Genomic DNA, 13,506 nt, shown 5'->3' with positions numbered 1-13,506 from the left:
AATAAATAGACGGAGACAAAAGGAAAGGGGAAAAAGTGAGGAGGTAAAAGAGAGGCACAGTGGAAGACGAGAGACTGTCCACAGCCAGCAGAACAGTAAACTTGACCACCAGGCCACATTCCTCTGGTGGAGGAGCGTCCTGTTGACTGCTGCCTGCCTGGAGAACAAAACCGGCCGCCATTGTAGCGTTTCTCCACATCGACACGGTCCGTTGTGTTCCTTCTCCAAGTGCAGCGCTCCAGAGATTGGCCGTACCTTGGATTCCGTACAGCCTGTTGAGTCGTGACTTGCGAGCCTCGTCCGAGTACGGCACGGCCAGCCATGGCATCTCACTGAAGTACTGCGTGAAGGAGTCCTCCGACCTGCGGAGCGAGACCAGCAGCACACGGAATGTCCCTTTAATCCGACTGCAGTCAACAACCGTGGTCAGTCTCGTGAGCGTGTATGTGTGACAGAGAGAGAGGGGGCGATGCGTGGACCGCTGTGCTCACCTGTCGGCGCTGACGAAACACATCTCAAACTGGTGACCCGACTCCTTCACAGCACGATACGTCTCCACAAGCACCCGGGTCAGGCTGCGACATGGAGGGCACTGCATCGAGAGCACACAACACACACACACACAAAGTGAGGAGACAAGGGAGGAAGAGAGAGGAAGAGGGAGAGACATCAGCTCACAGTGGCCTAAATTCAAAAGTATGAATAAGCAGTGTAATGATGATGACAGATTTCTGTGGTTGTTGAGGTCTGCGTCGTGTTTCCTGACTCCCAGCCCCCTGCGTCACCTCACCCGAAACCAGGGATATCATTTCCCTTTGTAACTTGCCTCCTTTCAAAAGAGAGAACCAAAGTACTCAGGAAGAGCTCTTAAAACCACTAATCCTGCCTTAGCTGGGAGGCATTTGTTGTTGTTCAGTGCCATGTTCCTTGAGAGCCTTCAGCATGGCAGTCAGAATGACTTTATACTCGCTGGTCGTCCCCCCCCCATCCCTCACCTTCCTCCGGCCTTCCGCCCAGTCTGCCTCGCGCAGGATTAGGGGCACAGGCCCAGCACCAGACCCAGCCCTGCTCGGGCAGCGGTGGCAACAAGGCTGGCATGAAGTAGCTCTCACAGTGCCAGCAGTGGAAGAAAACCATGCCAGTCCTCCTCCTCAACAGCCTGTCCCCTCTGTTCCTGTTCACTCTCCCCTCCCTCTCCCTCCCTCTCTCTTCCCCCCCCCCTCCCTCCCTCCTCCCCTCCCTCTCTCCCCCGCCCCTCCCTCCCTCCCTCTATCCCCCGCCCGCCCCTCCCTCCCCCGCCCCTCCCTCCCTCCCCCGCCCCTCCCTCCCTCCCCCGCCCCTCCCTCCCTCCCTCTCTCTTTCCCCCCGCCCCTCCCTCCCTCTATCCCCCGCCCCTCCCTCCCCCGCCCCCCCCCTCCCTCTCTCTTTCCCCCGCCCCCCCACCCCTCCCTCACTCCCTCCCTCTCTCTTTCCCCCGCCCCTCCCTCTATCCCCCGCCCCCCCCTCCCTCTCTCTCTCCCCCGCCCCCCCCCTCCCTCTCTCTCTCCCCCGCCCCCCCCTCCCTCTCTCTCTCCCCCGCCCCCCCCTCCCTCTCTCTCTCTCCCCCCGCCCCCCCCTCTCCCTCCCACACACAGTCTCTTTCCATTCCGAAATAAATCCTTCTCTCCCCAAGTCCCGCTGACTACAACACGAGCTGCAGAAACGCTGGTGAACACGGGCCGCGATGACGAGGCCGGGGTCAGGTCTGCGAGGCCCGCTCCTTCCCCCGGGCCTCTCTGGCGGAGGCCCGGCACCGGCGGCCTGCTGCAGTAAACCTAGACCAGCACCAGGTGCTGCCGCAACACGCTTGTAACATTCTTTTAATAGCGGCTATGTTTACGCTGGGAGGGGGGGAATGTGTGGCGTTTAAAATACCACAAATAAACTTATATGACCGTTTTTGTGGTTTGTCGTCTCAATTTGTATGAGCTTGAGAGCCATTGAGGGGCCACAGGGTTAGCAGCTGGCGGGATGGGCCGGAGCGTCACCGAGTCACAGCCTCCTAATGTACGACTGAGCCACATGCAGAGAGAGACAATGGCCTGATTGTGGGAGGGCGTGGCACCCACGTAACACAACCAGAATAGATGCTGACTGGACAAAGAGGAACCGCTAACCCCGGTACTGGAGACAATGCAGAGTCCCCGCCACTTTCCATCCTTCCTCCTTCCATCCAGGGCCTGACTGAACTGGTCCTGCCCGGTCCTGCCCCCTGGCTACCAGTCAGACCGGCTCTGCCGCCCCCCTCCCGCTGTGTCTGACCCCCTGCCCTCGCCATAACGGATGCCTCTCTGTTTGAACAGAGCTGCTGCTCACATCGCCGGACAGCTGGAAGCAGAAATGGGAAAATAAGGGCCCTTTCCCCTGCACCCCCCCGCCTCTGCCTCCCCCCCCCTGCCCCTTCCATGCCCCCCCGCTCACTCACCCAGTGTGCTGAGAAGTAGACTCCCACATAGTGGCCCTCCAGAGAGCTGCTATCTGTCGTCTGTCTGTTGTTCCTGAGCAGCGGGCCGCCACCACCTCCGCAAAGGGCTTGGGCCCCCAGGGGAACTCCAGACCTGGGAGGGAGGGATGGATGGAGGGGGAAAAGAGAGAGAGAGAGAGAGGCAGAGAGGGAGGCACAGAGAGAGAGAGAGAGAGATAGAGAGAGAGAGAGAGAACGAGAGAACGAGAGAAAGAGAACGAGAGAGAGAGAACGAGAGAGAGAGAACGAGAGAGAAAGAGAGAGCCATGGGTCTGATTACTAAACGGAGAAGAAAGCTTTTCTGTGTTACAAACCCCTTTCAGAACCAGGACCTTCTCTCCCTCTGGCACAGCCATTAGATAATAAAGACAAGCATGTGTGGCCAGCATTTATGATACATGAATCTAGGCCCAGAGAGCGTGTCTCTCACTCACAGGATTCTTTGTAGTCTGTGTCATCTGCTTGCGGAACAGATGCAAAATGTGCTTTTAATGATGATTGAAAGCCATGTTTTTCCATTTCCCATAGAGCACATAAGAGGCTGCAGCCAGCCATGCCCCCTCTCTATCCTTCTTTCACTCCCCTCTCTCGCTATCTTTTCAAGGTGTCTTCATTGTCAGTGTCGAGCGCTAGAGGAGCATTTGGGAGGGACAAATCTAAAGCGTGGTCATAAATAAAGCTGTAAAGTCTCCTTTATGCAGGGCCGGCTCTGCGGGGCTTCATTAGGCAGGAGTGACACGTCCACACTGCGTTGCCTCGGCCCGCCATTGTTGTCCCGATTGTAAAAGTGCTCACCATCCTCCACTGTGGGCTAGTCCGGCACCGGCACTCACCACCAGGCCTTTCATTAGACTGAAAGAGAGAGAAAGTCCTCCCTCTCTCGCCTTCCCCCCTCCATAACTCCACCACACCAACCACACCCCTCCCCCCCAACACACACACATACAACTCTAACTACCCATCTGTGCCTCACTCTCCCACACACACACACACACACACACAAACAACACACTCGCAAACATTGTGTGAGCTACTGCTACCAAGATACACTCTCTTACCACACTGAGAAGGCAGGACAGAGAGAGAAGAAGATTAATCTCTCTTCTCCACCCACATCTAGCTCAGTGCTGCAGTTAATGAATCATGGAAATGATATCTGGGATCGGGCCTGGCCTGGCGTTCATTAGGCTCAGACAGAGGATCTGTCACAGTGCTCATGTGAAATTCATTTTCTCCACAGAGGGTTGTGTTGCCATGGTGTGTGTGTGTGTGTGTGTGTGTGCGTGCGTGTGTGTGTGTGTGTGCATGGAGGGGGTTTCTGCAGCCTCCGAGCCCATGTCTCGTCTGTTTGTTTGCAGAGCCGAGGCTGGATGTTATGACTCACCTTTGGGGTCATCGCGGACGACCAGCAGCCCATTTCGACACACCACCTTCCCTGTGGTGGCGTCCACGAACACCAGCGAAGGAACACTGGTCACCTTGTACTTGTTCCACAGCCTCATCTTGAAGAGACAGGTGAGAGAGAGATAGACAGGTGAGAGAGAGAGACAGAGAGACAGAGAGAGAGAGATTCTGTCAATATGAGGAATCAGAACCACAGCTTCAGATCGACTGTACAACAGGAAGTGCCCACAGAGCACCTCGACACAGGGGGAAGAAGCCATCTTCTATGTTACCACTCTAGTTCATGACATCTTTATCGATTGCCACTGTAGTCCGTAATAAATCTTGTAAAAACACCAACTTCTACTGTGAGGGGAAAAAAATGAACACGTTTTGGCAAATACGTTATGTATTCATGAGGCCCGGTTCTTCCTCTGAAGAATAAAGGGACTGAGATATTTGGCAGGTTGAATAAAACAGCAGTGTATTCACCCTACAGTGAGCTAGCTGAAGGCTGGACCCACACAGCTCCGGGGCTGATCTCACATTAAAGAGAGACCTGCTCCGGAGGAAACTCAAGAGCGCCGTTTTGCTCCTGCCGCGTCATGAATAGAAGAGAGTGAGAGTGCGGAACACGGTCTGGCAGAAGCCTCTTCGCCTACCACTGCCGCCTCTGGGCTGCGGGGCGGCATTTTATTTCTCATCCTCCACTGAGGACAACGCTGTAAATTATTCAATGGCAGGAGATATGATGCATACCTCCACTGGTATTTTACAAGGACCAGTGCGTCTGACTCTAATTATAGTGTCTGCCATTGTCTAGCATCTTGATATGCATGCAGAATGCATCACATGCAACCTGAAACAGACTCTTGGCAACCGCTAATGTGTGCTTGTTGCGCTGGGACTGTTTATAGTAAAGATGTTTTGTCTAGTCATTGTCCACATCATAAAGAACAGAACAGACCAAGCGGATGTGAATCTCCCTTTTACAGGTTTTCCCGGCCATGAGTGGATAAATCACCGCAGACACAGGTAAGTGTGTAGCACACTAGGTTGCAAGATGTGCAACTGCCACATTAAGCGAGGGAAAGTGAGTGAGGGGGGGGGGGGAATTTCAGGGAGGGGGCAGGAGACCAAGGGAGTGTGTGTGTGTGTGTGTGAGTGTGTGGGGGTACATGAGCCTCTCATGAGTTCAGTTTCATTTGTGTTCCGGGCAGTTGAAAACCGCCTGCTTCTCTTCTAATGAAAACAATGACTTCACCGCAGGAACTGAGTCAACGCTTAGGTTTTGATGTACAGAACGGTTTGAAGTGTCTTAGCAGTGTTTCCCCTAGGTTTACAGCTTGGGGGGGGGGGGGGGGGGTCTATAGCAAGCTATAGACCTGTTTTATAGGAAAGGTAACCTTAAATGACTTATTTTGTGATCGGGCGCATATATATATATATATCTATAAAAAAAAAAAAAAAAAAAAAAAAAAAATATTATTAACTTGACCTTCCAGGGGGGGCGGGGGGGGGGGCGTAGGGGAAACACTGGTTTTAGGACTGCTTTGCTCTACATGCCACAGTGCAGTCCTGCACTTCCCTTTAGGAGTTTTTGCTGACCTTTCTATTGTATAAGACAGGGCAGAAATATTTTTCTGGGCAGGCATCTTTCTAGTCAGCATGTCTGTCCCAAGGATTTATATGCCCCAGATCTATTCGCTGGTCTACAAGTCCCTTCAAAACAGACCGTGATGCCTGCCACGGTCAAGAACGTTACCAAGCACTGCTTCTGGCTTTCTCTACACCCTAGAAACTCAATCTCTAATCCCGCCAAATCGATGAGGTTACACGAGTAGAGGGTCTTAACTGTGACCATCTCCAGTTACCGGCATGTCTCACGCCACATCTGTGAAACTTACACAGCAGTGTGTGTGTAAACCCCCTTAACTCCCTGGTGTCTTCTATGGTCTGCTGCTGTTGCTAGCCGAGTGAGTTAATTTTCCGAAACGGTAGCTAGCTAACTTTAATTAGCTGCCGGGCTTAGTTACCTGGCATTATACTCGTAGCAATGCTATTACCAAGTTAGTGATAGTACATTCTGAAGCCATACTAAAGCGTTTGTCACAGTTTTTGTCTATCGGAAAATATGAAATTGGAATGTTCGAATCACATTTTTAACGCTACTCCTTAGGTTAGGGGTGGGGGGACTGGCTTAGGGAGGGGGGGGGGGGGGGGGCAAGCGATGGAGCAGACGAACGACAGGTAGAGTATGAAAGGCGGCACTTGATATATGGTCCCTGGGAAATGTCAAGAAATGGCTCATATGTCAACTCCTCGAAATGTCCTGAACGGAGACGGGGGGGATCCGATAATGAGGAAAACAGACAGGTGTTTTAGAACTGTCTAGACTTTAATAATCTGCAGCGTAAAACTGGATTTTTTGGGGACTTTTCAAAGTAAGATCGTATCGAAAAACTGCTTTGCTTTGAATCACTTAGCTTTATCAAAGTTTTGCCATCAGCCATTTTCCGAAAAGCCTTTAATTTTGTCGAGGCTCGAGGCTTTGAAGTTCCCAACATATGCTAAACTGTTCTAATACACAGATCATTCTTGACTAAAATGCCCGGGGGCAGAAAAATGTCTAGAACGTCAAACTGTCTATTTCATAACATATATACAAACACATTCAGAATCCACGTCTGTACAACAGAGGACTGGAGGACAATGTTAACATTGCTCAAAATACACTCTGTCTTGACGTCCTGGGAAACTTGCGACGTCGGCAGACGCAATGTAGCCCACTGCATGCAACAATGTTTTGCTAATGTATAGTGACTATGGGAATATGGGTGCTTATACTGGTGTGATAATTCATGATCGTGTGAAACCTGTCAAATGAGCCCTCGTAGAAACTTTAATCATCGAACGTCTTGGCAATTGCAGAGCCTAGTCCTCCCATCACTTCAGGTTAATTTACTGCGTTCCTGAATTATGTCTGCCTGGCGGCCTGGCTGCGGTTCAGTGCGCTGCAGGAGAGTAAATCACTCTGGGCTCAGGTCTGACTGAGGGTGTGAGTAACAGCCATCAGGGCTGGTAACATGGTTCCGTGGCACATGAGGAGGTTGGTGGTTACAGCAGTAACATCAGCTACATTATTTCATTAGCAGGCTCCAGATGCATGTCACCACCCTGCAAGATGATTCAGCTGGAGGTGGAACAGACATTCATTTAGTCTAATGTCACTGGCTAAACAGGACTCCAGGCTGTGTTTCCACTGTTGTTATTTTGTCTGGCTGAACTCATCTCATGCCGAACCTGGCCCCCTCACCACAGAGGCAAAGGACTCTTTACAGTTTTAAACACAAGCACACTTTTCCCCAAGGGTCTGTGTTATTCTGTTGGCATGTAACACTAGGAACAATGGCAGGGTTAAGTCCCGTTTTCTCAGGACTCTGTAATTGCAGAGAGACAGTCCACATCCTTCTCGCAAGCAGTAGAAGGCTTCAGGGGAATATTCGGAGAAGGCTGTGTATCATAAAGAGAGAGTAAACAGAGAAGCTGACATGGCCACAAACATGCACAAGTCTCAGAGTCTAAACTATTCTAGTATCCGTCGGCGCTCATCCACTGTCTGGTTCACATGATACACTTTCCACCAGATCTCTGAGGTTTGGCTGCATTACACCCCACTATTCAGGGTTGGATTTAATCAAAGTATTGTATATCCATTGTAAAATGTGTACTAACCATCTAAAAAAGCCACTGGAAAATATTGTAGAGAAAACATACACGTTTAGAGATTAACAAGGGTTGGTACAGAACTTAAAAAAACAGGGATGTTACCTACTGTGACACTAACTTGAGAGACACAGAGGATGATCACAAATGCACTCGGCGCACACACACACACACTTTCCCCTCTCAGAGCGCATCTTTTTATTTATCATACAAACCAACACATGGGAGGCCTGCTGTACCGTAACACGCTGGCTAATAGGTGCCAATCACTCCCACAGAGACCCCGCCAACTGCTCAGGCACCACGGAGAGCTGGAAATCCATCCTAACAATCCATTTACCCGCTCAAACACGCAGGCATTAGCTTAGCGTCGCGCCTCCGCTCCTCATGCTAATGAGACCAGGCACGGCCGCGGCTACAACCCCTGGAGGAGGAGGGAGCGTGGAGGGAGGATAGAGGTTGTGCCTGCTGAGGAGCCAGGAGATCCACACCGGGACAAGGAGACCAGGCCACACGTAATGATGCTATCTGTATGCACCTCGCTTACCAGACTCTCTGGGGAGGGGGGGGGTGGGGTTGTGATTATTATCCCTCTCATCAAGCTGGGGGTCCAAACCAAGCCATTTACTGAGGTGCTATAGGATCGCATAGTTGAATTGCCTGCATACATGTCTTGCTATGATTAAGAATGAGGCAATTCCCCCCCCAGACTTGATCCCATATCCATGTTTAGTGTCATGGAAGGTAATCGTTTTCATGCTTCTTTGCACCATTACACTTTATTAGCAACATTCTGTAGTTTCAATGGCGTGGGGGTTTGTAGTCCTTACTCCCCGCGGTGCTTCTCAAACTTCAAACACACACACACGCTTCCTTTTTGTCCCGCTCCCTTTTCGAACGCTTCTAGTCATTGCCTCTGCCCCATCTCCCTTCCCCAGGCCTCCCATGGACACTTCCCAGCACCAGCCAACATTCTGACCCAAGTTACAACCCCAACCTCCGCCTCAACCCCAACTCTAACCACAGCCTCAAGAGCCGGACGAGGAATTCAGCCCCAGCCTTTTTTACAAGCGGTAGCTAGAGTAGCTCTATGAACGCTGGCTGGCTGGCGCTAGGGGTTGACCACAGTGAATAGCCCTGCTGAGAGAGAACTGAAGTGGAAGGAATTACACCAGTCATCCTCCCCATCCACTTCTTATTGTTCCTGCCTTGACTCCACGCAAATCTGCCTTCGCTGGGATGACCTGAGGCATTCACCAAGCTCTCCATCAAAGCCCGTTCCCAGCACACACTGCAGCTACAAAGGAGCTCCAGCGTCACACAAAGGAGTGCATGTTTACCACCCCACTGTGGCAATGGCAGGGATAAAGCATTTGATCTTTCAATAGAATGCTGATGACAAACACGGATGGGTACATCAAAATTACTCACTAACAATGAGGAGAGAATAGCAGCTGGCTCCATTGCTCAATGCTCGAGTTTACCGCTTGGTGATGATACATGGCTTGTACAATATGTACATATTAGGACCTTAAAAGAATGTTTATTTGGGGCATATGGTTTTTGAGGCAGTGACTCTTTTGGGCAAACCGACATAAAATCTCCACTGTAAATAACGAACAGCCTGAATCTTTATGTGCTATATTGGCTAATCAAAATCTACTGCTCTAACATCAATGCCTTGAACTATGAAGGGAACAATGTTCTTCACATAACCTCCTCATTCACGTCCAAAAACGAATTTATTACCGTCTAATATTTCCAGGGGGGCGGGTGGATGTGTTCCACGTTTTTTCTGAGCTTAGAGGACAGGGAGGGGAAACCAAAGTCGGGTCTCAGTGTGATTTGCTTATTTAAAAATCGGTTCTTCTCTACGGGGGGCAGAACAAGGCTGTGTTCTCAAACAGCTAAGCACAGCAGACTGACCCAGTTAATACACATGACGGAAGCCAGATTGCTCAGACTCCCATCGATGGGGAGTAAATGCCGGTGGTGTTTAAAGCTGGTCGTTGTGAGGACGCATCTCTGCCCAGTCTGTGGGGGGCATGTCTGCATGTCCAGCATGTCTTTGATAGGGCTTTCTCAACAGAGCATGGCTGCAGGCGGCTATTACATTTAAAGTTACTTTACAAGGAAGGAGAAATAGAGAGAGAGAGAGAGAGAGAGTGTAAGAGAGAGAGAGAGAGAGAGAGAGTGTAAGAGAGAGTGTAAGAGAGAGAGAGAGTGTAAGAGAGAATGTAAGAGAGTAAGAGAGAGAGAGTGTGTGTAAGAGAGAATGTAAGAGAGAGAGTGTGTAAGAGAGATAGAGAGAGAGAGAGAATGAAAAGTGAAAGCTCTCCCACCACTGCGAATAATCCTCTCATCCACATGTGGGTCTTAGCTCTGTTCTACATCAATGTCGTGTTGAGGTGTTTCATAAACATGTTCATCTTTTAGCCTCTTTATCTGGAGGACAGTGGGAGACGCAGATGAACATGAGGCCTCCTGGATAGAATCTCTGGTTTGGGTCCTGGTCGTCATATAGCCGGCAGACAGGAACCAGCCACTTCCTGTCTGCTCTCATCTTCCTTTCCTCTCTCAGGGAACAGTACAGGCCTCGCTCTGCTCCACTGAGCACGACACCAACCCCCCCGCCCTGTACAACCTTGGTTATGACAGATATATTAAAAAAAGAAACACTCTAAAGGACAGAAAAAGGAATTTCTCAACTTGAAATCCGCACAGGTTAGACATCAGTGCCCCGACCTCTTAAATGCAGCGTGTTATTGCAACATCATATTTATCCCCTAAAATATTCATTGGCCAAGCCAGTTTGGTGGCGGATCCTTCGCTTGCACTGATACACCGGCTAAATTGCTTTTCCGATAAAGGCCCCGTTGCCATAGAAACCCCCACCCCCCCAACCCCCGTCAGGACATGTCACAAAGTGCTAGACACATTGTGGGCTCTTAGTTAATAATTCAGTGATAAATTAACGGTTTTGTGAGGGAAACAGGTGCCAGAATGTCAGAGGGCTTATGGGGGGGGGGGGGGGGGGGGGAGAGAGAGAGAGAGAATGAGCTGGAGAAAGAGAGAGCGAGTGAGAGACAGAGAGAGAGGGCGAGTTTCCCCTCCAGCCTAGTGTTACAAGCACAAAAGCTAGCTCTCTGAATAGCAGGCTCTTAATCCAAACTTGGACTCTGTATGGCTGAGCTCCACCGTGCCAGTTTTATTTAGTGAAGAATGCGGCGTAAAAGCAGGAGGATTGTAAAGCAGTAAAAACCAGGGCTCAGTAAGTATCTGCAGCATTGTCTCTCCACAGGCGTGGGTCACCCCTGAGGCCTACATACTGCAGGTTCAAAGGTCACCCCAGCAGGGGCTGCATTCCCCCCCCCCCCTTCTGCTGTTTAAGAGAACAATCCTGCGTGCCACCCCCTGCCTCCCTCACCCTCTCCTTCCAAGGCCATGGCTCCCAGCGTGTGTGCTCGCAGCCTGGTTTACGTAAAGGGCAGACACACTCAAACATGCCTTCTTTTAGGCCTGTGTGTTCGTATAAAGCAAGGCACCGATTTCTCAACTCACACCCACATACCACAGGTCAATTATTAAACAGGAAAGAGGTTCTCCCACTGAAAGACACACACACACACACAGGCCATTTTCGCAGTCAAATTGTATTAGCTTCAATGATTCACTTCAATGTTTATACAACTCATGATAGTCCTGTATGTAGGTCCATCTCTGGACTAAGGCAGCATGTTGGTGTAACCAGACTTTCTCTTCTGCTCCTCTCACCCAGTCATGCCACGCAGGGCGTCTCCAGACAGCGGTGGCAGAGGCAGCACGTACGGCTGTGCCAACATGGCGGTCAGCTAGAGATTGGCATCACAGACTCATACTACCCGCCTCACTGGGGATGGTGACAGGGCTGCAGTTTTCTGCTTGTCCCTGGCGCCTGCCAGAGGTAATTCATATCACTCTCTCTCATGCATAAACTGTAATCCAATACAGTATGGAGTGGATCCTGGCAATAGGCCGGGTACAGACACACACACAAAATCACATTCACACACACACACTTTGTAATACCCCCAGTAAGTCGTTGTTGGCACCTACCCTGGTAAAACAGCAAACTAACCAGCCAACATCAGCAAGCAACAACACAACTCTGTCTTCCAGGATGTGCCCAGTGAGAACCTGCAAACATACTCACCCTCCAGCATGCTTTTTCATAAACACAATCTAGTTAGTTTGTTTAACAATGAGAAGTAAATAAATAAATGGTAACTAGGGCTGCATCGTTTACACAGCTCCTTCCCTCGGCTGACCTCGATTTGACCCCTCGTTTACCCCCCCCCCCCCCCCACCCTCCTTCACAGGGACCCTCAGCTATCAGGTCCTCCAGCTGCTGGTCCCATCTGAACACGAGGCATTAATATTTATAACATCGGGCATGCACGGATGCACATCCTATCTCCTGTATTCTATAAACTTGCTGCTTTGTCCACGAGAACGACGGGTTCTGCTCCGCGTCTGCCTGTTTAGTTACCATAGCTACTACACTAATTTGAGTAGACCGTTAAATAAGTGTAAAAACTGGAACGTAAGCAGAACAAAAGTGTATTAGTTGTGCTTGACAATTTAATGGAAAAAAACGCTGTCGGAAAAACACAATCATTTGCCATTCGTTAAAGGAGGTTGATAAATGAAACAATTTATCAACCTCCCTGACATGCTTGAGACAACGTGAGGGTCTTGACAATGTTATGAACTGATCCAGTGCAGAATACATAAGGAGTAGGTGGCTGGTGAGGGTGTACTGAGTTCCCATTGTCCCCCTCTTTCTGCTGGTCGCCTCGTAAATCACAGTGACACTGAGACTGCACTGTATCATAAACCAACCCAGAGCAGTGGGGGCACGCCGCTCTCCAGCTAGGCCATAGCCGATCCAGAAACATGTGTGACAGACGAACATAAACACACACCAGGACCTCACACTCAAGGTGTTCAATAGGTCTTTTCTCTCGTGTGTATTTCAGAACGGCTACAGTGTATCTTATCCCAGCACGCAGGCTATGCAAGGGGAAAGCTAAAAACATTACATTTAGTCATTTAGCAGACACTCTTATCCAGAGCGACTTACAGTAAGTACAGGGACATTCCCCCTGAGGCAAGTAGGGTGAAGTCAACGTCATTTGACACGGCCGGAATCGAACTGGCAACCTTCAGATTACTAGCCCGATTCCCTAACCGCTCAGCCACCTGACTCCCTAAAAACAGAAACAAGACAGCGGACTGTCTCACATATACGGATCGTCGTGACCATACTGGTCTTGTTCTCTGGAGAGGAACTCTGTAGCTCTCGTCCTGGCCATTACCTGAGCCAGATTAAGCTGCACAGTGACATTGAGTTACACTGGGACACTTTATCTCCATCCATTAACCCATTTCCTCCTCTCCTCTTACACTCATTAATAGGCACATCTGTTTTCTGCGGCCACAGGGGTTTATGGCTGGCCTGTACATCTGGCCACCCCTGCTGCCTCCCCCCCTCCCACCCCAACCTCCCTTCACGCCCACACACCCCAGCCCCCTCCCTCCCTCACTTCGCCACCGACTTCCAGATCCGCTTTCCTCTGACAATATGCTCACAAATCAGATCAGCTAGGATCAACCGGCTGGACAGACACCGACCCAAACCACGGCACAGATCAAACCTCCACCAGCTCCTGGTCTCCCCTCCAGGACCGAGCAGGTTAGAACGCATGCCACTTCACGACCACAGCGAAACATGTGGCTAGCTATGAGACGCTGATCTCCTGTCTGACATATGACTGCCAGTACTACAAGTCACCATGTGAGAAAAAGAGCTTGAAAGAAACGGGGACAAAGAGAGATGTCCCACAGACGTCCGA

At 50.4% G+C, this 13,506-nt stretch overlaps 1 protein-coding gene across 1 annotated transcript in view; it reads right to left on the bottom strand.

Moving 5' to 3' along the window:
• nxn (nucleoredoxin) overlaps positions 1–13,506 on the bottom strand; it is a 45,931-nt gene that overhangs the window by 7,428 nt on the left and 24,997 nt on the right. Inside the window, 5 exon segments of the mRNA XM_062473300.1 lie at positions 256–362; positions 492–592; positions 2,465–2,553; positions 2,556–2,597; positions 3,888–4,005. Coding sequence (XP_062329284.1) covers positions 256–362; positions 492–592; positions 2,465–2,553; positions 2,556–2,597; positions 3,888–4,005 — 457 coding nt within the window.

The sequence above is a fragment of the Osmerus eperlanus genome, chromosome 11 (assembly GCF_963692335.1).
Source record: "Osmerus eperlanus chromosome 11, fOsmEpe2.1, whole genome shotgun sequence".
In the NCBI taxonomy this organism is placed as follows: domain Eukaryota; kingdom Metazoa; phylum Chordata; class Actinopteri; order Osmeriformes; family Osmeridae; genus Osmerus; species Osmerus eperlanus.
This window is presented reverse-complemented; position numbering and strand designations above follow the sequence as displayed.